The following is a 25,056-nucleotide window of genomic DNA, read 5'->3' on the forward strand; positions in this document are numbered from 1 at the left end:
GGTTGTCTTGAAGTAGGTTTAAAAAAAAAACCAAGCCCCAAATTGCCAGAGTTGTGATAAAATCACGAGAGTTGGCAATCCTGCTATTGTCTGCTACAATAGGCTCCCCTTTCCTGCCAAGTGAGGGAATGTTGGTGTGGCTACTATGTCAGCAGGTGCATTTGCATCTACCACTACTGCATCTGTGGTGGGGTGTGTATGGTATATTACCAACTTGCACAATAGTTGGCTTAACACTTTGTCTAAAAAAGGTCTTTGTCAAAGCAAAGCAAAGTATGCAGGACTTTCCTGAAACTAGGGTACCAAAATATTGATTATGTACTGAAGGGCAATGACCCTCTTTTTTTTTTTTTTTTTTTTTTTTCTGAATCTGTAGATCCTCTTAGAAACGCTTACAATTAATAATACGTTTGCTAGTTATAGAGCACTAATTGTTGTTTGATGGACTAAAGGAAACAGCTATATTTTGGGGAATCTGGGAAGAGTAATATTTTAGAAAATCAATACAAATAATTCTCTTTGGATAAAAATCATGCGTCCTACATCATAGTAAGCTTGAATATTGGTTGAAAGAACTAGCCTTCCTGTAGGGGCTTGGGAGTCAACTCAGTCTTTCAATCATCTTAGTCTTGGATTGTACTGAATGAGAAACTGCCAAAGTATCTCAAAACACCACACTTTGGATGTATTTAAAACAATGAATGCATTGTTCTTGCTGTAAACATGTTTTCTCCTGTGAGCATGACTGTGCTAATTTCCTTGTGTCCACTTCTCTGCTCCCCTCTTCCCTCCCAAAACGAAAACAGTGTAAGAAAGTTTAAGGGCCTAATCCAGCTCCATTGAAGACAATGGGAGTCCTTTCATTGATTTCACTAGGGACTGAAGTTCCTAAATTCTTAAAGAAGGGTTACTACCATTTCCACTCCCCCAGCCATCACAAGCCCTTTTGATCAATTGATCGTTTTTCAATAAGGATAAGACATAGAAATAAAAACTTAGGCTTTGTAGTACCCTGTAGTTTAAACCAACATTGCAAAATTTGGCTGGAGTGAGTAACGTTTGTTTGTTTGTTTTGTATTTTTGCTTGCAGGCAAGTACGCAGTTTCAGTATCATCATCATCATCATCATCAAAGTAAACAATTCATACATTTTATGCTGAGCTACTCAAACCTGATGCTTTTGCCAGGCTTCTCTAAAGCCTCCCTGAATCACCATTTTCCTTCTTACATCTACTAATAAATACTAAGGGCCCAATCCAAGCCCAATACTACTGAGTGTAGACAAAGTGGTCTCTTATTCTAACGTAAGTGATTATGTGGAGCAATAGTTTAACTTTCCACTTTATATTTACTAGAAACAAATCTTAAACTTAGAACTTTTTAGATTTTAGTAGAAGGAGTCACTTTAAACATTTGTTACTTGGAATCCTATCTGGAGACGTTAGTTAACTTGGATCTATGCTGAGTGTCAAATTTAGTCCTATTGATTAGCTGTTTTGTTTTCCTTGGATCAATCCATGAAGGGAAAACACTGTGAAATATCAAATTCCTTGATAAAGGGAGAAATAACAACATGGGCTTTTCATACACTGGCTGAAATCATGGTTTCCAGGGAGACCTCAAATTTGCTTGTTGCAGCCAGAATCTTGAACTGGCAACTGTGACGGGTTACATAACTTGCCCATCCTATACTGTATATTGTTTTCCCAAGCATTCATGCATATCATCCAGGATCTCAAATTCTGTGGTAAGGCTGCCTCCCCTTCAGTCTTTAATAACTAATTACCAACCTCACCTGGCACATTATCATCTTGAAGTGGGGACAAATCCAACAAACTGTGTGAGGTGCCAGAATAAACTGGATTTAAAAATGCAGGCATTCTGTGACTCTTCAAATGTTGGCGCCTGAAAACAAACTTCCTCTGTTGTAGACTAGAGGAGTCCGTGGGTTTGTTAGCCTTTACTGAATGGTATCAAAAATAATCTGTCAGTCCATCCTTTCCAAGTAATTACTTTTAATATTAGAGATTTTTGTATACATGTTAGTGTATTTTAATGGCTTTAGATTTTTCTTTGATGTTTGACATTGGATGAGCCAGTTATATGATTTCTCATTGAAAAACAATCTCTTTTGCTGTTCATTTGCTATTTTCAGACCCATCTTTACATAACTAATTCTTAGTGCTTAAGAGCCTGTTGGCATTAAGCCTTTTTTTCTGACTTCTCACCGACATTTGATCATGACTTTTTTTTTTTTTAATATTATGTTGCAGTTCTATCGATCCAGGTTTTAAACTTGTCACACAGCGTTAGTTTTCATTCATATAACATGTACATATTCTACTTCGGAAGTAGTGAAAGCTATAATTAACTTTACAAAAACATTTCCAGTAAGCTCCATATTTTCTTAACTATCTGCAAATTGTCATTTTGGGATGAAAATTTCTGTAGTAAGTCTTGACCAATAATTAAATGTTGTTGTTTTTGATGTTTCAGCCAGCCATTTTTGAGTTCATTGAGGTTGAAAAGAATACTTGTAAGTAGGTCATGGCAACAGCACAGATGACTGAAATGTGAAATGTTGCATGTGAAATAGTCTGTAATGTGGACTAGTGCCTTTCTTTTAATTTTTTCTCTTCCAAATTTAGTAAAGTTATGAGTGATGCATGCTCACTTTAAACCTAAAAGTTTCAACCGAGCTTAATGAAGACCTACCTCTTTTTGTGACCACCCACATGGAGCTGGGGCAACTGCACATTCACTCTATTCTGTGGCAGGCACAGGGTCTGCTGCTATCAGATTGCTGGTGGCAGGTCTGTCCTTAACATTTTTAGGTAGGAGTGCAAAGCAGTTTTTGTGCACGTGCACACACACACACATACACCACATACCCCAAAATTGAATACATTCCACCTTCTTGCACCACTATACACAGGACCAGCCTGAGGAAGATGTTAGGGTATATCCCCTCAAAAAGCCGTGTGTGTGTGTAAATGTAATTTAATCGCTCATTTGTCTTTTCTACTGGCACTCATATTATCTGAACACCTTCCACGTAAAATCAATAGCAAAATAGTCCCTACACAATCTCTGGCACTTCTCTCATTTTGGGGTAAAAACTTGGAGTTTGTTTTGGCTTTTTCTTGAATCTTATTAATTTCCTCTTTTTGTTGTTGTTAGTTGGCTTTATTGGATAGAAGTGGGCTTTCACAGGTCTGTCAAGTGTCTCACTCTTGTGACATGTCTGCAGCACCTGGTCAGGTTGGCCTACATCTCAGGTGTATTCTCACATATCCAGATTAGCTGTGGGCATGCAGAACGTGTTAGCAGTTAGTTGTTCTTCCAGTCCACTGGTGGCCACTGTGGTATCTGCACAGTCAGTAGCTAGGCGCAGTCTCTTTGTTTAGTGTCTTGGTGCTTCCGTGATGGATTGAGCTAGTAAGGAATAGCTATGTGAAGGCAGCACAAGGGGACAGGCCCATTGCTGATCCTAGTTGGCCCCTCTCAGCTGAATGAGGATTCCCTCCATCAGAACCCCTCTGCTACCCTAGCCACTATCTACTCTAGCATCTCCAGACACCCAATCACTCCACTACCCAGCTGCCCCAAGCTCCCACCTAACCCACCATCACCCCTTAGCTGTTCCCAAGTACCCACACAGTTACCCCAGGCACCCGATCACTCACCCTTAGGCTAGGGTTACCATATTTCAACAAGCAAAAAAGAGGATGGGAGGAGCCCCGCCCTAGCCCCTCCCACTTCCCGCCCCCCCAGAACCCCCAACCCTCCCCCCGTTCCTTGTCCCCTGACTGCCCCCTCCTGGGACCCCTGCCCCTAACTGCCCCCCGGGACTCCACTCCCTATCTAAGCCTCCTTGCCTCTTGTCCCCTGACTGCCCCAACCCTTATCCACACCCCCACCCCCAGACAGACCCCTGGGACTCCCACGCCCCATCCAACCACTCCCCACCCCCTGACAGCCCCCCCCAGAACTCCCAACCCATCTAAACCCCTCTGCTCCCTGTCCCCTGACTGCTCCGATCCCTCTCCACACTCCTGCCCCCTGACAGCCCCCCCAGAACTCCCAACCCATCTAAACCCCTCTGCTCCCTGTCCCCTGACTGCTCCGATCCCTCTCCCCACTCCTGCCCCCTGACAGCTCCCCCCCAGAACTCCCAGCCCCCTACCCCCCGCTCCTTGTCCCCTGACTGCCCCCTCCTGGGACCCCTGCTCCTAACTGCCCTCCAGAACCCCACCCCCTACCTAAGACTCCCTGTTCCTTGTCCCCTAACTGCCCCCTCCTAAGACCCCCCCCAACTGCCCCCCAGGACCCTACCCCCTACCTGTACCCTGACTGCCCAAAACTTTCTCCACTCCCCTCCAAAAGCCCCCACCCGTTTCTTGACTGCCCCATCCAGAACCTCCCTGTCCCTTCTCCTCCCCCCCTTACCCTGCTGCTCAGAACAGGGTGTTGGGCTCTGTGCCAGCCGGACACATGGCTGAGCTCCCCAGCACAACACAAAACCCGGTCCCTGGCCCTGCACAGGGCTGCCGGAGTGGGCTGCAGGAGGAGGAGCTGCCGGCCGGCTCAGAATGCAGGGAGGGGGGGGTGGGAGGAGGAAGCTGCTCCGGAGTCCAGCCCGGGACTTTCCTGCAGCCCTCCCAGCCGCTCGCTCTGCTCTGCCAGGGGAGGGGGAAATCCCGGACATTGTGAGTGCTTTACAAATTCCCCCCGGACGCTATTTTTAGCACACAAAAGGAGGACATGTCCGAGTAAATCCGGACGAATGGTAACCCTACCTTAGGCCACTCCACTACCTCCCTTGCACACACAGTCACCCCATACCAGAGGGAAGGTGCAGGAACAAACTGGCGGAAATTCTATTCTATATAGATTCTTATATGGTGCAGGATAAATTTGGGGAGCACGTTAGAGAGCTTATTCTTTCACTCTCTCACTTTCCTGGTCCTTCTCACGTGAACAGAGAGCAACAATACCCAAAGTCTGAAGGTGCAAACAATTCGATGTTTATTGGGGTGAACTTCCAGCAAGTGTAAATCCAAGTTCCTTTTTCCTTATTTTCGAATCCCAACTTACTTCCTGTTTGCCCCTAATTTATATAGTAATATTCCTAGCTATATCGTAACCAATCATTTTACTGAAATCTATCTAAGCAATCCTAACATATTGTAACATAATTCTCTAACCAATTATATCCCACTACCCTAATTAACCTGCACCTAGCAAAATTAATTATACAGCAGACAGAAATAATTAGAGAACCAGACAGATTAACAATAGAAAAGTGGGGGCCATGAAAATAAAACACACAGAAATGAGGGTTTCACAACCACAACTATTGAGAAGTGATTTCTTGCCAGACAGGATGCTATCAAACTAAGTTTTCTTTAACCATCTTTATCTGGTGGTGGTAGACACTATCAAGACAGGATTGTATTCCTAACAGCCCAATAGCACCTTATTTCAATTTGACTGGTTTGGAATGTGAGGATGTGACCGTTCACTTCTCAGCTTTTGGCTGCCTCTGCTGCTTAGCCGAAGGCCTTAGCTTAAGAACAGGGCCTCAGACTGTCACCGTGAAAGAAGGCCTTTACACAAATTCTTTCTTTTTATACTTCTATAACGAGCTAAATGATAAACATACACCTAAATTCTTAAAGTCTAGGCCTTTATGGGCAGGCCTGCATATCTATATTCTAACACACAATAGGTGGCAATGGGGATTGAAGAGGATTTGTGTGTGTGTGGGTGTGTACGTGCAAAATAAAGTAAACCAAACCAAATCTTGGCCTCTCAACAAAAAACTTGCTCCTCTGACAAACATTGGTGCTTTTCAAAACTTGAATGCTTTGCTTTCCCCTGTAGCAATCCATTCATATTGGCATATATGAATTTGTTTTCTAGATTCTCTTCACAAGAAAAGCAGCAATAAATTAGTTTCCTAAATTAGCATGAGTCCTAAGTGGGGGTTTTCTGGGGCAAAAAGCTGGCTCTGGCTTGAGGGAGACTATAAACAGTCACTGAAACACATGTATCAAAATCTTCTAAAAATTCTGCCTTTGGGAACAGGAAAAAAATTTCAGGCAAAAAAAACAACCAACTAAACATTGGTGGAGAGGCCCTCAGTGGGAGATACTCTGCAAGAGTCATTTTCACCCGCTTTGTGGGCCCCTGGTGCTCACAGAGTGGGGTAAAGTGGCTTTAGTATAACTGAGAATTGGGACCCAAATGTGACTTTGTGCAGTCTATATGGTTTTATAAAAACATGATAATAAGTGAATATAATGTAACTGGGATAGTTTTATAAAGATTTGATAAGTGAATATAATGTAACTGGGATATGCTTCGTGCAAAAGGTCTCTTGTAAGGTATCATTACAAAGCTCATAATCTACTGAGTGTGATCATCCTATTTGTAGAAATGTACCACTCTTGTATCTAAAACTAGAAATATAAAACATAACTCTGAGGGCCTATTGTAATTATGTAAAGTGTGGGCCATTAATGGTGGTCTGGAATCTTGATGACTCCCATTAACAAGGACCATTGTCTGCAGATGGCTGTGTTTACCTGTTAGTCTTCCTATATATGTGTGTGCTGGTAAGTTGGCAATGAAGTCTTGCAGTGACATGTGATCATGTCACCTGAACTGGAATTCATCTTTAACCTGGTGCTTTTCCAGTGAGGGGGAGGGTGGAAACCCAGAGGGACAAAGGGTTCCCGCCTTATGCAAAAGATATATAAAGGGTTGGAAGAGTACAAAGGGGAGAGGGAGCCATCATGAAGAATCCCCTAGCTATCACCTGAGCTGCAACAAGAGCTGTACCAGGGGAAAGAATTGTGCCCAGGCCTGGAAGGTGTCCAGCCTGAGAAAAAATTTACAGAAGCATCTCTGAGGGTGAGATTATCTGTATTCAGTTTGATTAGACATAGATTTGCGCGGGTGAGAGATGCACTTAGATGCAGTGAACACTACCAGTAATTATTAATATTGTTTATATCAGCAATCTCAGTGGAGAGGCCCGGAATTCAGTGGTTCTAGTGGCCTCTCCTGGTTTACACTACAAAGTTAGGTCGACATAAGCCACTTTGTGTCAACATAGTTGTGCATGTGTCTGTATTCAGATTTGTTCCCTGCCAATGAAAGGGTCCCTTTACAATGACACAGTAACATCACCTTCCTGAATGATGTTATGTCATGGTTGATGTACTGTGATTGACACAGTGCAAGTGGAGAGACTGTGTGACCCAGGTCGACCCTAGCAGTCCTCCAGCAGCTGTCCCTCAATGACCATCACTGACTGCTTTGGTCACAATTGTGAACTCGACTGCCCAGGGGTCATGGAGACCAGACCTCCCCCCTTTTCTCCCCCCCATTCCCCCCCGGCACACACTTTAAAAACCCTGCATATTTTTGAAATACCTAGTCCTGATTGCCCAGCTTGGCGAGCACACTTAGCAGCTCTCCATTGTTGTGTCCAACTGACCATCCCAGGTATGCACTCCTACGTGGAGTAGACAGGAGATATTGGATCTTCTGGGCCTGTGGGGAGAAGAGGCTGTGCAAATTTAGCTAAGGAGCAATCGTAGAAACATGGACATCAGCAGCAGTGTCACATGAAAGCAAAAGAATTGTGGCAGGCATACCAGACAGCCAGAGAAGCCAACAGTTGATCTGCTGCCCAGCCGAAGATCTGCTGCATTTACAATGAGCTGCACGCCTTACTTAGCGGAGACCCCACCAGCACCCTGCAGAGCACAGTGAATACCTCTGAGAAGCCTTAGATGCAGACCCCTGTTGTGAGAAAGAGGAGGATGGGGGACATGTTATCAGCGGGTCCAGCTATGCTGTGAGTTAGGACTGTTAAGACTCCACTACAGCCTAGCTAGTCCCAACAGGGTGGTGAAGCACTGGAATGGGTTACCTAGGGAGGTGGCGGAATCTCCTTCCTAAGATGTTTTTAAGGTCAGGCTTGACAAAGCCCTGGCTGGGATGATTTAGTTGGGGATTGGTTCTGCTTTGAGCAGGGGGTTGGACTAGATGACCTCCTGAGGTCCCTTCCAACCCTGATATTCTATGATGACTTCAGTGGGCACCACTGCAGTAAGCAAGCAGATTAGTGGCAAATGGGCCTGGGTAACTTTGGCATGCCAGCAGCAGCTGTGCTCTCTGCCTTTGTTACTCTAGGAGCAGGATATCAGCTAAAATCACAACTGTCTATGGAAAATAGTGCCAGTACTCAGTGCCATTGCCCTGTACTCATACCCATGGAAATAGGGTCAAAATTATGTTGTTTCATGCAGCTGAACAATTCCCTCTTAGTTTCTCCCTGCGCACCCCTTGGGTGGGCCATACTCACCATGGCTGGAACTGGAGATCAGTACTGTGCAGAGGTGCTCCAGAGCTGAAGTGTCAATAACCATGTTTTGTTTGAAATTTCTGCAGCGCAAGGGAAGGGAGTTCTGAAACTTACTCTTTCGCTTTCTGTTGTGAATGTCAATACAGTGACATATGTTGTCTTTATCTGCAACTGCTGCCATTGTGGCATTGAGGGGCTTGCCCTTCACACCCGCAGAATGTCTGGCCATGATATGGAGGAGAAAGAAGAGGAGTCAGCAGGACATGTTCTCGGAGATTCTGCAAGCCAGTGTTACATCAGGCTGTGAACAGAGGGCAAGGAGAGTGAATATTTCAGACACTATGGAGAAGGAAAGGGTAGACAGGAGAAAGCCCAGCGGGAAAAGGGGAGAGAGATGTACCAGGACATGATGGGCTTTTCTGGCAGCAAACAAAGATGTTGCAGAGTCTTGTTGACCTATAGGTTCAACATTCATAGGCTTGCCTGTTGGGTGTGTGTGGAGAGGTGCTAAAATGGAGTTCTCCATTGTCGGCAACCCCCAAACAGTCCACATGGCATCAGGGGCCACTTCCCTACCCTTACTACTCCATGTCAGGGGACAGTAAAGACAATCATGGCTTCACAGATGAGTGGATGTGTAGGCAGAGTGGACTGAACTGGACATGAATGTTTTTTTTCCCCTTGTGAAGTTCTGTTCCATTAATTTATTTCAGAAATTTTTATTATTTTTTCAATTGTGCATAGTTTTCTTCCCCTCCCCCACTGGTTTGGTATGCAATAAAGTTCTTTTTTAAAAAAATAATTAATCTTTATTATTTCACAACACATGCTGCAGAACACCTCGTGGTACTGAAAGCACCCACTACTTGTTATTGTACAGGGCAACCGAACTCCTGGGATCTGTGAAAATCACACTGTAATGTACAGAAAGCACTGAAAAGTTTATTTACAAGCCCCATACAATTCCTAATAGGTTCCAAATTTTCAGGGCTAAGTAGAGCACAGTCCACCATACCAAATTACTGTTGCTGACTGATAAAGTGCTCTGTCAAGGGCCTCCCTCGGCTGCATAGCTCTGCATTGAGCTCTTCCTGTAGCCTGGGTGTCAAACTCAGCAGACAGTAGCTTCACCTCTGCCCTCCATCTTGGTGGCAACTTTTCCCCCTTTGCCTCACAGATATGTAGGACACAGTGGGCAGGTATAACCATTGGGATATTTTGCTCACTGAGATCCAATCTTGTGAGTAAACACCACTAGTGTCCTTTCAGTCTACTAAAAGCAAATTCAACTGTCATTCTGCACCTGCTGAACTGGTAATTGAATCTTTCCTTGGTGCTGTCCAGGTGGCTGATGTACAGCTTCATGAGCAAGAGGCAGGCTGGTCCTCCAGGTTCCCTGTTGATATTTCAACATCACAAAGGTAATCTGCCAGTCAGGAAAGAATGCCCCTGTATGCATCTTTCTGAACAGTCCTGTGTTCTTAAATATGCAACTGTCATGCATCTTTCCTGACCAGCCCACCTTGATGTCAGTGAAACATCCCCAGTGATCCACCAGTGCTTGCATAACCATAGTAAAGTAGCTCTTTCTTTCTGTTAATGTACTCTGTTGCAAGGTGGGCTGGTTCCAAAATAGGGATATGCGTGCCACAGTTTGGGAACCCTATTGCAGCAAATTCATTCACTGTGTCCTGCACACTAATGAGATTCACAGTCCTGAGCAGCAGGAAACAATCAGTGGCCTTGCACACTTGCATGACACTGGACCTCCACTGTGTATTTCTCAACTCCAAAATGATTTCCCACTGAGTGGTGGCAGTCCAGCATTGCCAGCTTCCATAGTGTGATTACCACTTACTTCTTCACTGTCAGGGCTGGTCTCATTCTGGTGTCCCTGTGCAGGAGGGCTGGGGCAAGCGTGGCACACAGATCAAGGAATGTGGCTTTTTGCATCCAAAAGTTCTGCAGCCATGGGAGGTGGGTATCATAGGCTGGGGGAGGCTGTGTCTCCCCAAATAGCCAGGTGTGGCCCTGCCCACGCTTCACCCCCCAGTCCTCCTGCTTCCCACTCTACGGTTCCATTCCCCCTGTGCTGTGGCCCCGGCTCAGGCTGGCACCAGGGCACCCACCCTCCCAGCGCTCCAGGGCTGGGGATGCTAGCCTGGGGTGGGCCCCGGCAGCTTTGGCCCCCATATGGGTTATGGATGGTATTATGGAATGGAAGAAGCTGCATGATGGGAACTTGACCCCTTTCTCCCAGGCACCCCTCTGTAACTTGTTTCTGCCCCACCAGGTACATTGCCAAACAGGGCCGGCTCCAGCATTTCTGCTGTCCCAAGCAAAAAAAAAAAAAGCCACGATCGCGATTGGCAGTGGCAATTGGAAAACGAAAAATAATTAAAAAAAAGCCACGATCGGCGGCAGCAGTTCAGTGGCAGGTCCTTCGCTCCTAGAGGGAGTGAGGGACCTGCCGCCCGCGAATTGCCGCAGGTGCCGCCCCTCTCCCTTGGCCACCCCAAGGACCTGCTTGTTAAGCTGCTGCTTGGAGTCAGCCCTGTTGCCAAAATTCCCCAAAATACAGTGTGCTGGATAATGGTGAATTGCACACTGGGATACCTACCCAGGGTGCACCGCACTGTATTGACACACTCACTCTTAGTGAGTAATGCAGCACCGATACAAGGAAACAAGTACACACACACGGGATGTACTAACTGGCGCTGCATTATACCAATGTAATTTTCTTCGACCAAAGTTTGTAGTGTAGAATTAGTACTGAGGTATTTTGGCAGATCTTTTCAGGAAACTTACACTTCTATTGCCTGTGCTGTATCTTTTATGTAGATGATAAAGAGAACTTTGGTATCTAGTGCTGTTGGTTGGCACCTATCATGACCACTGAAAATTCAATTCCATATTATTATTTTCTTTAAATTTAAAATAAATGTATGGCTGTGTAATTCCTGGAATCTGCCTGCTGGGGAAGCCACTTAAGTTTTGGGTAATTTCCATTTGAATTTTGGTTTCTGGTAACATCCAATTTGGAGTATTGAACAGCTTTTTGGCTTTAGACTTATAAATGAGATTTTTAGGTCTCCTGATTTCTTCTATCTTACAGGAACCAGATGTTCTTTTTGAGAGTTGTAAAGGAAATACAGAGGAAAAATTGTATTTGGAGAAATAGCTTTGTTGCGAGAATATACTTTTATTCACCAAACCAAAATACATTAAGACCTCCTATTAAAGCCTTTTTGCTACCGGACAAATCTGATTTAAAAATAGTCTTCCTTTGCCACTATTTTGTTGACTCCCTTAAACTCTTTTTTATGTTGGAAAAGTATGGTTTTCACTTACAGAAGCCCTACCCCTGTTTTATTGTGTTTATCTAGGTATTCAGTAATTTTACCTAGTATTGCAGTAAGGCTCATTTATCTGTAATTCCCACAATCCCATCTAGTGACATTTCATAAAGCAGTAGTCCCAAATGTTCAGGGTGGGGTGGGGCGGGACCCATGCCAGCCCTCAATGAGGGCGGGGAGAGAGTGCCACCCAGCCGTGCTCTGCTCCCAGCTCTGTCCCAGCCCCAGTCCCAGCTCATGCCCTGGTCGTGGACCCGCTCCTGGCCCCGGCGGCGGCTCTGCTCCCAGCTATGACTCCAGCCACAGCTCTGGTTGTGGCCTGTGGCTCTGCTTCTGTCCCGGGCTCCCGACCATGGCTCTGGCCCCACCCCCAACTGCGATTCTTGAGGGGTTGGGTGTGTGTGTGTGGACAGTTTCTATTATGGGTTGGGGGGGCGTGACAGAAAAAGTTTTGTGGATCATAAAGGATACAGATTTTTACCATATATTGCTGTAACATGCTGTACATGGGACTACACTGTAAGGCCATTTGAAAGCTGAAGCTAGTGCATAATGTAATTGTCCACTTACGTAGTTTCCTGCTGTTTGCATGTTACATCCATGCTCAGTGATGTCCACTGGCCATCCGTTAGCTTTCAGATGGAATTTAAGGTGTTGGTGTTAAGCAGTCGAGCCACGAGTGGTTTGTGAACTGGTTCTTTTTCTCCTTGTAACATACTGTTGCAATTGTGCTGAGCAGAGACATTGAGCTGGTGTTCTCTCAGTTTACACAGGCTAGTGCTTCTATATGAATGTACTTTCTGAAATTTCTTGACTTTTTAATTTGCTCCCGTCTTCTCCTTTGTGGTTTGAAATAATTATTTTCCAAAAGCCATCTTTTTGCAGGGTTTTTAGGAAGAGGACAGTTTTAGGATGAGGAACAGAGGGTCCTGTGGCACCTTTAAGACTAACAGAAGTATTGGGAGCATAAGCTTTCGTGGGTAAGAACCTCACTTCTTCAGATGCAAGATGCAAGATGAGTTTTAGGATGGTTAGTGGATGTGTGTAATTACATCCTGAGTGGCTTATAGGTGGACTGTGTTAATTTTTTACTTGTATTTTATGAATTGCTGATTTTAATTTTTATAAAGGAAACACAAATTCTAAAGAAACAAAAATATTTTCTTTAGCCATTTCATTCTTAAGGTCCTCCATCTCCAGAACCCATGGATGAATACTATCTAGTTATTATGACTTCTTCCAATATTAAAATTATCAGTGTAGTCCATCTCCTCTTTTTATGCCTCCATCTCTGACAGTGACTTAAATTTAGTACCATAAAGACTGTGGGAAAGACTGATGCAGAGAAGTCATATCTCTTCTCTGCAATATATTTATCCTCCTTAATAAACAAACCCTTAAGAGAATCACCAGGATGTGCACATACCTAAAGTGATTATTCTATAGAATCCTTCTCCTTGCTTATCACAGCCCCTCTCAATTGCTTGTCACCTTCCTTTGTTCTTTCTTGTGTAAAGTTTAGATTTTGTCTTCTTTGGGACAGTTTTCTGTGACGATCCCAACTCACATTTGAGTGCAATGAAATAATAATAATTGCTCCCCTTCACACATTGAAGGCCTAGTGCCCTCTTTCTGATATTCCCACAATTAATTTTTCTGATATTTTTAAATAATGTATTTGTAGGGTTTTTTGTGTCTTTGGTTATTTGCTATTCAAATTCCCTCTTAAATCTTCTGTTTCTTTTGGTACCACTTGGCCTTAGTTTTCACTTCTTGAAGGATAGCTTTTAATTTTGCCAAGATGACATTTTGGCATGGTGAGTCTAAGGTTATGTATCTCAAAACCATCAGGTCTGGGAATTCCAGACTGGGATTAACAGCTTTCCAATGGTATAAATCTTATGTTTCTGGTCCTTTCAGCTTTCTAGATTATTGAATCTTAAATTCACAGTGTTTTGATTACCTTTCAGCTTTTTTTTTTTTTTTACACACAGTTAATGGTTTTAATGGCCTCTATTTCAAATTGCTAGAAATTAGCACTTAAGTCTGTTTGAAATAAGACTGGTATCCGGGCATTCAAATGGAATCAAACAGTACTCTTTAGTTTGAGCAGTAGGTGTGATAGCAGCAGATAAAGTAAGGTGAGAATTGAAGTGGGAGTGGGGAGAGGCAAGATGGTAATCAGAAAGAATTATTTAAATTAAAAATCTGCAGTTTTATTATTTACCAGAGCTAGAAATACTCTGGTCTTCCAGGACAAAAGAGGGTAAGTAAACTTTTCTACTACTAGATCAGTTTGAGATAAAATTCCTATCCTAGCATACCTAACAAATGCAAGCTTAACAGGTAATATATATTAATGCATATAGACTTTTATTCACGTGTAACAGGTATGCTGTCTTTTGTTTCTTAAGTTCTGTTTGTACTTTGTAAGTAAATGTAGTAAAAAAAAAATTAAAAAACACTAGAGATCGAAAGTTCTTGAGTTGATTCCTCGACAGTCTGATTATAGATTTCTTTGGGACTATGGCAGTAATGGTGGGGGCAGAGGGCAAAGTAACTTGTGTTCATAATGAAGTGTGCACAAACCCTGTTGGGAAGGGACGTTCTGTGTTTGTACAGCATCTACCAGAATGTGTTCTGGTCCCTGATTGGAGCTCCTACATTCTACTACAATACAAATAATAAATAAATAGAACATGTTGCAGAAAAGTAGGTTTATTTGAAAAAGAAGATGGTAGTGTCACCTTGTCTTATTAACTTACGTAGACCATAATAATTTGAAAGAGGTAAAATAAAATAGGTTTCTTGTAAGTGTTAACATTGCCTCTTCTTTACTTGTTATAAGTTAACTAGCATTTCTGGAAGCTGATCTTTCTTTTGTGCTTTGTTTTTAAGTCCCTAGTATTTAGCCTCAGCTCAGGTCAGAAGTCAGATTTCACAGAGGTTGCGTATGGAGGAAATTAAAAAAAAAAAAAAAGTTGGACTGAGATGAATGCCTTGTAAGTAATAGAAAATGCAAGAAGCTGACTTAGAAGCCAAACTACAGCAACATACTCCTTTTGGCTCATATGCTAGAGTAAGAAAAATTCCCCAAAATAATGGAAAAATTCTGAGTTTGATTAGAGAACTTGTTCAAGTTGCACATCTTTCATTTAGTACATACCTATCATGAATCCACAGAGAATAAACTTGAATCTGAAATTCTTACCTTTCCAATACTTTTCTCCCTTGTCCCCATATCTCAGTAAAACCTCCCCTCCCCCCATCACCAACCTAATATAAACTTTGCCTCTGGTATGTTGGTATTTGTGGGACCAAGGCTCTATTAAACTGTTACAGAATGTAGATTCTCTTCTGGATGCCTAGTACATTATGGCACATTAGTAGCATTCTTTTTATTGTACTCCTTTGGCTACCTTTGGTAAAGGAAATGATTATTTGTTTCCATTTACCTGCTCATTGTGGCCCTTCTCATGTGTCAAAACAAAATGCTGCATGCCTGTATCCAGAGTGGGTGTTCTGTAGTACTTAGAAGTTTCTCCACATCTAATCAGTTTCTAATTATTACCAGCGTGGAAGATGCTGTCCATACCTATAGGAAGACCCTTTTTTTTTTTGCACTGAAAAGATTACAATCAAAGGAGACAATGAACATACAAAGGATGAGGGAGAAGGCACTATACATATATGTACAGGTGTTATATATTTAAATAAAATACATTGACATTTTATTTTGTTATTAAACAAATGTATTTCATTTACATCCAGTGGCACTTCCATCTATGTATTATTTGTAGGCCCATTTAATGTCTGAATCATTGAAAACATGGGTCTTGAGGAGGGATTTGAAGGAGGATATGTTAGTGACCCTGTAGGTCAGCTCAGGGAGAGGATTCCATGTTTATGTCAAAAAGGGGCAAAGAAGTTTTTTCGACAAATGAACAAGTGGGTGGTCAAGACCAACATGGTTGACAGAGGAGAAGGATGGGGACGGAGGGTAATGTCTGTATTAGTCTGGTCTTATTCTGTAAAGTTCTAAGTTCAATGGGAGTTAAGGGTGTTTAGCATCTTTTAAAACTGGGCCCCTGTTTAGTTACTGGGTTTTCTTGCTGAAGAGATAAAAAAAGTTGTCAGATCAGCTACTAGACAGAGGACTAGGTTTTATATCAAAACCAAGAAATTCAGTGGATATTGCCACTGTTGTGACACAAGAGATGCTGACAATGTATTAAGCAGAAAAAACAGCCTGCAGATTTATTTAAAATGTACATACAGATAAGCAAGTGAGGATCAAATTCTGGTCTGCATTACATTTGTGCAACCACACTTGACCAAATTCACTTGCTTGTGCCAACAGTGCATTTTCCCCACTGACTTGAAGTTTGCATTTTGTAACTGAGACTGAATATGACCATTAAAGATATGCTTGTGTTCTAGAAGATGAAAATACACAAAGTAAAGATTTAAAGTAATTGTCTCCTCTGTGTCTTGAAATTAGTTTTAAATTAATTAAGAGTAAAGTATAATATTCCAAAGTAGCCCTATTTCATTTTTATTCATTAGAGTCCTATTTTAATACATAACAGGCATGGAATTAAGCAAAGAGTATAGTTATAAGATGTGGTTAAAATAAAATGTATCATGTAAACAGAGAGGCAAATCAGGGGTTGGAGCAAACAGCAGATGGGAGAGAATATCCAGAGTAAAAACTGTAATGGAGAAAAGGCAATATGAAATTTGTCATGGCATGTTGCATCTGCTAATATTAGTGGAAGCAATTTACTGATAACTTGCATTAATGCATGGCATTGTGCTCATCTTATTCTCCCTCTAATGCACAGCTCTACTGTAACACATTTGGGACAAGATTTTGATTTCAGTGACAGAAGATTAAATCTGCAGTAATGCCACCGAAATCAGGGGTCTCACTCCCAGGTCTACACCACAATCTTTGAGATCAGAATCTGACTCTTTCTTTGAGTTTCATAATAGTATATGAAATAGTGTAAATCACATAAATCAACATTATTTTGGGCAGGAAAAGTGCAATTCCAATAGCTAAGTATGGTGAAGGGGCCTACAATCATTCAAAGACCTATATTGTGTTTTGTGGCTCAGGCACTTTGTCCCCTCTTAAGAGCAATGAAGCAGCTGTGCATCCCAAGTGAATTACATTTCATGGAATAATTTCAAATTTGTGACTTTTGGACATAATGTACTTGTTACTTTTATATAATACCCTATAGTAAATGATAGTTGTTTCAGAGAACACCTAGGAGATGGTTCTAATTCTAGAATAAGGGTCAAATCTTTTTCACATTACTTACATGGACAGTACACCTGAGGTTATGGAACATAGTCAGTAGGACTACTCAGGAGAGCAAGGTGAGCTGGATTTGATCCTGAGTCATTTTTATGCACAATTGGCAAAGCATAACTGTTCAGTTGTATTTTTGTTTGATAGAACTGTAATATATTTTCTTTTTTTACAGTTTAATTTAGGACTCAAAATTTTGGAAATAAAATATACATGGCACAGAACTTAAAGTTTCTTCAGACAATTTTAATTCTGCTACTTCAGGATTACATCTCGGCTGAAGATGGTGAAATAAGAGCAAGTAAGAGATATTTATTTAATTTTATCTATCTATCCTGGCTAGTTAAAAACAAGTGTAGCGTATTCAGAGGACTGGATTATGATATCTGTATCCAGGTCCACATATAGTACTTACTTAAATGTCAGTGGTGAATCGAGGAAAGGGAAGAGCATATTTGGATACAGACTGGCTAACCTAGTGAGGAGGGCTTTAAACTAGGTTTGAAGGGGGCAGGTGGCAAAGCCCACAGGTAAGTCAAGAACAATGAGACCTATGAGAAGGTTTGGAATTTGGTGGGGGGAGCATGGGCTGTTAGAGAACGGATACAGGAGAGACAGACAGAACTGGGGGGGGGGAGGAAATCAAATGAATATCTTAGATGTCTGTATGCTAATGCAAGAAGTACGGGGAATAAGCAGGAAGAACTCAAAATGCTAGTAAATAAACACAACTATGACAAAGTTGACATCACAGAGATCTGGTGGGATATACACATGACTGGAATATTGGTATAGAAGGGTACAGCTTGCTCAGGAAGGACTGGCAGGGGAAAAAAAGGGAAGAGGTGTTGCCTTATATATTAAAAATGTATACACTTGGACTGAGACTGAGATGGAAATAGAAGACAGACTTGTTGAAAATCTCTGGATAAGGATAAAAGGGGTACAAAACAAGGGTAATGTCATGGTAGGGGTCTGCTACAGACCAGCTAACCAGGCAGAAGAGGTGGATGAGGCTTTTTTAAACAGCTAACAAAATCATCCAAAGCACAGGACTTGGTGATGATGGGGGACTTCAACTACCCAGACATCTGTTGGGAAAATAACACAACATGGCACAGATTATCCAATAAGTTCTTGGAATGTATTGGAGACAATTTTTTATTTCAGAAGGTGGAGAGAGCTACCAGGGGAGAGGCTGTTGTAGATTTGATTTTGACAAATAGGGAGGAACTGATTGAGAATTTGAAAGTGGAAGGCAGCTTGGGGGAAGTGATCATGAAATGGTAGAGTTCATGATTCTAATGAATGGTAGGAGGGAGAACAGCAAAATAAAGACAATGGATTTCAAGAAGGCAGACTTTAGTAAACTCGGAGCATTGGTAGGTAAGATCCCATGGGAAGCAAGTCTAAGGGGAAAAACAATTGAAGACTGTTGGCAATTTTTCAAAGAGACATTATTAAGGGCACAAAAGAAAACAATCCCCTGTATAAGAAAGATAGGAAGTATGGCAATAGACCAGCCTGGCTTAACCAGGAGAACTTCAATGATCTAAAAATAAAAAAGGAGTCCTACAAAAAGTGGACACTAGATCAAATTACAAAGGATGAATATAAACAAATAACACAAGTATATAGGGACAGAATTAGAAAGGCCAAGGCACAAAACAAGATCAAACTAGCTAGAGACTTAAAGGGTAACAAGAAAACATTCTACAAATACATTAGAAGCAAGAGGAAGACTAAGGACATAGTAGGCCCATTACTCAATAGGGGTGGGGGTGTGGGGAAATGGAAATGGCAGGTTCTTAATGGCTTCTTTGTTTTGATTTTCACCAAGAAGGCTGGTGGTGATTGGATGTCTAACATAGTGAATACCAGTGAAAATGAGTTAGGATCAGAAGAGGCTAAAATAGGGAAAGAACGAGGAAAAATTACTTGAACGAATTAGATGTCTTCAAGTCACCAGGGCCTGATGAAATGCATCCTAGAATACTCATGGAGCTGACTGAGGAGATATCTGAGCCATTAGCGATTATCATTGAGAAGTCATGGAAGACAGAAGAGATTCCAGAAGACTGGAAAAGGGCAAATATAGTGCCCATCTATAAAAAAGGGAAATAAGGACAAACCAGGGAATTACAGACCAGTCAGATTAACTTCTGTACCCGGAAAGAGAATGGAGCAAATTAAGCAATTGGTTTGCAAACATCTAGAAGATAATAAGGTGATAAGTAAAAGTCAGCATGGATTTGTCAAAAACAAATAATGTCATACCAACCTGATAGCTTTCTTTGACAGGGTAACAAGCCTTGTGGATGGGGGGAAATGGTAGATATGGTACATCTTGATTTTAGTAAAGCTTTTGATACAGTCCTGCATGACCTTCTCATAATCAAACTAGGGAAATGCAACCTAGATGGAGCTACTATAACGTGGGTGCAAACCTGGTTGGAAAACAGTTCCCAGAGAGTAGTTATCAGTGGTTCACAGTCATACTGGAAGGGCATAACAAGTGGGGTCCCGCAGCGATCAGTTCTGAGTCTGGTTCTGTTTAATATCTTCATCAATGATTTAGATAACAGCATACAGTGTACAAGCTGGGAGGGCTTGCAAGTGTTTTGGAGGATAGGATTAACATTCAAAATGATCTGGAGAAACTGGAGAAATGGTCTGAAGTAAATAGGATGAAATTCAATAAGGATGAATGCAAAGTACTCCATTTAGGAAGGAACAATCAGTTGCACACATACAAAATGGGAAATGACTGCCGAGGAAGGAGTACTGCAGAAAGGGATCTGAGGGTCATAGTGGACCACAAGCTAAATATGAGTCAACAGTGTAACACTGTTGTAAAAAATGCAAACATCATTCTGGGATTTATTAGCGGGAGTGTTGTAAGCAAGACATGAGAAGTAATTATTCCCCTCTACTCTGCTCTGATTAGGTCTCAACTGGAGTATTGTGGCCAGTTCTGGGTGCCACATATCAGGAAGGATGTGAACAAATTGGAGAGAGTTCAGAGAAGAGCAACAAAAATGATGAAAGGTTTAGAAAACATGACCTATGAGGGAAGATTGAAAAAACTGGGTTTGTTTAGTTTGGAAAAGAGAAGACTGAGAGGGGACATAACAGTTTTCAAGTATGTAAAAGGTTGTTAAAAGGATGAGGAAGAAAAATTGTTTTTCTTAAACTCTGAGAATACCACAAGAAGCAGTGGGCTAAAATTGCAGCAAGGGAGGTTTAGGTTGGACGTTAGGAAAAACTTCCTAACTGTCAGGGTGGTTAAGCACTGGAATAATTTGCCTAGGGAGGTTGTGGAATCTCCATCATTGGAGATTTTTAAGAGTAGGTTAGACAAATACCTGTCAGGAATGGTCATAAGAATGGCCGTACCGGGTCAGACCAAAGGTCCATCTAGCCCAGTATCCTGTTTACCAACAGTGGCCAATGCCAGGTGCCCCAGAGGGAGTGGACCTAACAGGCAATGATCAAGTGATTTCTCTCCTGCCATCCTTCTCCATCCTCTGACAAACAGAGGCTAGGGACACCATTCCTTACCCATCCTGGCTAATAGCCATTAATGGACTTAACCACCATGAATTTATCCAGTTCTCTTTTAAACGCTGTTATAGTCCTAGCCTTCACAACCTCCTCAGGTAAGGAGTTCCACAAGTTGACTGTGCGCTGCGTGAAGAAGAACTTCCTTGTATTTGTTTTAAACCTGCTGCCTATTAATTTCATTTGGTGACCCCTAGTTCTTGTATTATGGGAATAAGTAAATAACTTTTCCTTATTCACTTTCTCCACATCACTTATGATTTTATATACTTCTATCATATCCCCCCTTAGTCTCCTCTTTTCGAAGCTGAAGTGTCCTAGCCTCTTTAATCTCTCCTCATATGGGACCCGTTCCAAACCCCTAATCATTTTAGTTGCCCTTTTCTGAACCTTTTCTAGTGCCAGTATATCTTTTTTGAGATGAGGAGACCACATCTGTATTCAGTATTTAAGATGTGGGTGTACCATCGATTTATATAAGGGCAATAATATATTCTCAGTCTTATTCTCTATCCCCTTTTTAATGATTCCTAACATCCTGTTTGCTTTTTTGACCACCTTTGCACACTGCGTGGACATCTTCAGAGAACTATCCACGATGACTCCAAGATCTTTTTCCTGACTTGTTGTAGCTAAATTAGCCCCCATCATATTGTATGTATAGTTTGGGTTATTTTTTCCAACGTGCATTATTTTACATTTATCCACATTAAATTTCATTTGCCATTTTGTTGCCCAATCACTTAGTTTTGTGACATATTTTGAAGTTCGTCATAGTCTGCTTTGGTCTTAACTATCTTGAGCAGTTTAGTATCATCTGCAACCTTTGCCACCTCATTGTTTACCCCTTTCTCCAGATCATTTATAAATAATTTGAATAGGATTGATCCGAGGACTGACCCTTGGGGAACACCACTAGTTACCCCTCTCCATTCTGAGAATTTACCATTAATTCCTACCCTTTGTTTCCTGTCTTTTAACCAGTTCTCAATCCATGAAAGACCCTTCCCTTTTATCCCATGACAGCTTAATTTATGTAAGAGCCTTTGGTGAGGGACCTTGTCAAAGGCTTTCTGGAAATCTAAGTACACTATGTCCACTGGATCCCCCTTGTCCACATGTTTGTTGACCCCTTCAAAGAACTCTAATAGATTAGTAAGACACGATTTCCCTTTACAGAAACCATGTTGACTATTGCTCAACAGTTTGTTTTTCTGTGTGTCTGATTTTATTCTTAACTATTGTTTCGACTAATTTGCCCGGTACTGATGTTAGACTTAGCGGTCTGTAATTGCCGGGATCACCTCTAGAGCCCTTTTTAAATATGGGTGTTACATTAGCTAACTTCCAGTCATTGGGTACAGAAGCCGATTTAAAGGACAGGTTACAAACCTTAGTTAATAGTTCCGCAACTTCACATTTGAGTTCTTTCAGAACTCTTGGGTGAATGCCATCTGGTCCCGGTGACGTGTTAATGTTAAGTTTATCAATTAATTCCAAAACCTCCTCTAGTGACACTTCAATCAGATTTGTCAGTTCCTCAGATTTGTCACCTACAAAAGCTGGCTCAGGTTTGGGAATCTCCCTAACATCCTCAGCTGTGAAGACTGAAGCAAAGAATTCATTTAGTTTCTCCGCAATGAAACTAGATAATTAGTCCTGCCATAAGTGCAGGGGACTGGACTAGATGAGCTCTCGAGGTCCCTTCCAGTTCTATGATTCTATGAATTGTCACTGATGAAAGGTTCTTGATGTATGAACCTGTAGCCATAATATTTTACGTTTCCTGCAGGAAGGGAATGTCTCTATTTTTAAAAAGTGGGAACTGATTTTTATTTAATGGATAATTCCTAAGGGGCAAGTTGAACTCTAATAAGGCTTCAAGACCATGACCATTCTTTATTAAATGCATATGGCTTGCTTATTCCAAAATTGTCCTTTGTACTGCCTCTCCTCCAGAAGTCATGTGATTCAGATAGCTGTTTGTATAGCAACAATAAGACAGTAATATTGAAACCTATGCAGATGTCATTATGCAATTGCATTACACTTTATATTAAAAATAGTGCACCTTCTAACTACTATGCCCATAAACACATGTTCCACTCTTCTGTTATTGAGCTCAAGTGATTCAATGACATCTCCTTAAAATATAATGGGCTACCAGTGCCATTCAACAGAGTTAAATGCACTATAATTGTTATTGTAGATGCATGGTAGCAGTGTCAGATAAATTTTACATTGGGGTTGTGATCAGAAAATGATTCAGGAAAAATACCTTGCTGCTGAAATTAGCTGTACCCTGGCTGTGTGTGTTTTGTGTCAGATCTGCTTTTTTTACTGCTGTTATCATTGAGGACAAATACAGGTATGGAAGAGAAAGCTGCATTCTTTTCTATCTCAGGCATCAAATGCAGTTGCTAGCTGAAGTTCTGATTCCAGAGTTTTTATTGTTGATTACGGCTGATGATAATGTGCACAAAAGGGCCCAGCTTTTTTCAGATGCCAAGTCAAGTCTGCAGGTCTGACTGAAAATATCTTGTCTTCTGATAAATTTAGTAGATTATTTGATATGGCAATTATAAATGAGGAATTTACAAAATATTTGGCCAGCTGACTACAATATAACCAATCAGTGATAAATGAAAAAAGGATTGCTTGCAGTAGAGAAGATGCCCATTAAAAGTATGGCTTTGATTTTTGTTTTTAGGTTGCAGAACTGCTCCAGCGGATTTAGTTTTCATCTTAGATGGCTCCTACAGTGTTGGCCCAGAAAACTTTGAAATTATCAAAAGGTGGCTTGTCAATATTACAAGAAATTTTGACATAGGGCCAAAGTTTATTCAAGTTGGAGTAGTCCAGTACAGTGATTACCCTGTACTTGAAATCCCACTAGGAACTCATGATTCCACTGAAAATCTAATCAGAGAAATGGAATTCATACAATATTTAGGTGGAAATACGAGAACAGGAAGATCTATACAGTTTTCGATTGACCACCTCTTTGCTAAATCCTCAAGATTTCTAACTAAAATAGCTGTTGTTCTCACTGATGGCAAGTCCCAAGATGAAGTCAAAGATGCAGCAGCAGAAGCAAGAAAAAACAAAATCACTTTGTTTGCTATTGGTGTTGGCTCAGAAATTGAGGAGGATGAACTTAGAGCTATTGCCAACAAGCCTTCATCAACTTACGTATTTTACGTTGAAGATTATATTGCAATATCCAGAATAAGAGAAGTAATAAAGCAGAAACTCTGTGAAGGTAAACCTTAATATATCTTTGGAACATAGATAGTCTTAAAGTCTTGTGATATGTACTGCTGTGTGCATATTGCAGTATTTCAGTGTCCTTTTGGTAAGTATATAGCTCCGCCACTAATGAATAATAATAAGTTTTGTTAGCTATTGAATGAACTTCTCCTCCTGATTTTGATGCAGTATTATTTTTTTCTATTAAAAAAGGAAGCATTTTTGAGGAGTGATATGTTAATATGTTGTATATTTTCATCTCAGTGTGTGTTATTTTTATATGAAAATCTTCCCTTTGCTTTACCAGAATTTGCAAACACAAATCACTCAAGCTCTTTGCATTAGTGCTGAAAATATTGAGGTTAATTTTAATGCGTGTTGAGTTAAACCTTCAGGGATTAAAAAAAAAAAGTGTTAATACTAGTTCTCTAAGTTCCAGTTTAAGTCTGCAACACTGTTTATCACCTCTTAACAAATGGGAAGAGAGGTTCACATTAATAATAGGAGTGCTTCTGCTAGCAAGTGCTGAGAAGCCCAGGAGAGATTTAAAGGCTTTTGTTACAATTCCAGTGGATTTTGCCAAAATATTCTGCATAATTTTTAAACAGCATTTTTGGTAGAAGAATTAGCCAAAAACAACACTTTAAAGTGACTTTTTAAACTTCAAATGTTAGAAAAATAACAGCTAATTGAATTTTTATAACAACTTTATGAAACACTGACATTCCTCTAAAAAGTTAGCATAATGCTTCCAAAATCCATCACACAGAAGGACTTTGTTATACTTTGTTATACAATGAATATAGCATGCGTCAGCAGCATGTTTGTTGTGCTTGTTATACTATTAAGAGTTGATGTAAGATATACTTCAGTGGTACAATGTTTCTGCATTTAGCAGGAGCAAGATAAAAATATTTTCCTTTGTTTTTATCTTGAAGTATGGACTTCATTGAAAAAATGTGGTAATTATTTGTTTATATTGAGGTACAAGTGTTAGTCTCTTCATACATAAATGAAAATCACAATCATCCAATGTACTGTAGTCGATATACTGTAACTTAAATAGTGGGGGGAAGCCAATCTAAAAAATGACTGAAGTCCACTTAAACATAGAGATTCTTTAATAAAAAATTGTTACAGGGAGAAGTTTCCCAGAGTAAAGACTCGTAGATTATTTTCATTACATA

General features: G+C 41.1%; 1 protein-coding gene across 1 annotated transcript in view; it reads left to right on the plus strand.

Annotated features, from left to right (window-relative positions):
* The window catches only part of COL21A1 (collagen type XXI alpha 1 chain), a 212,275-nt gene that overhangs the window by 41,195 nt on the left and 146,024 nt on the right, over window positions 1-25,056 (plus strand). Inside the window, exons 2-3 of the mRNA XM_054024445.1 lie at window positions 17,235-17,360; window positions 23,331-23,882. Coding sequence (XP_053880420.1) covers window positions 17,273-17,360; window positions 23,331-23,882 — 640 coding nt within the window. The 5' untranslated portion in view covers window positions 17,235-17,272. The remainder of the gene's footprint in view (window positions 1-17,234; window positions 17,361-23,330; window positions 23,883-25,056) is intronic.

The sequence above is a fragment of the Malaclemys terrapin genome, chromosome 3, assembly GCF_027887155.1.
Source record: "Malaclemys terrapin pileata isolate rMalTer1 chromosome 3, rMalTer1.hap1, whole genome shotgun sequence".
Classification (NCBI taxonomy): Eukaryota; Metazoa; Chordata; order Testudines; family Emydidae; genus Malaclemys; species Malaclemys terrapin.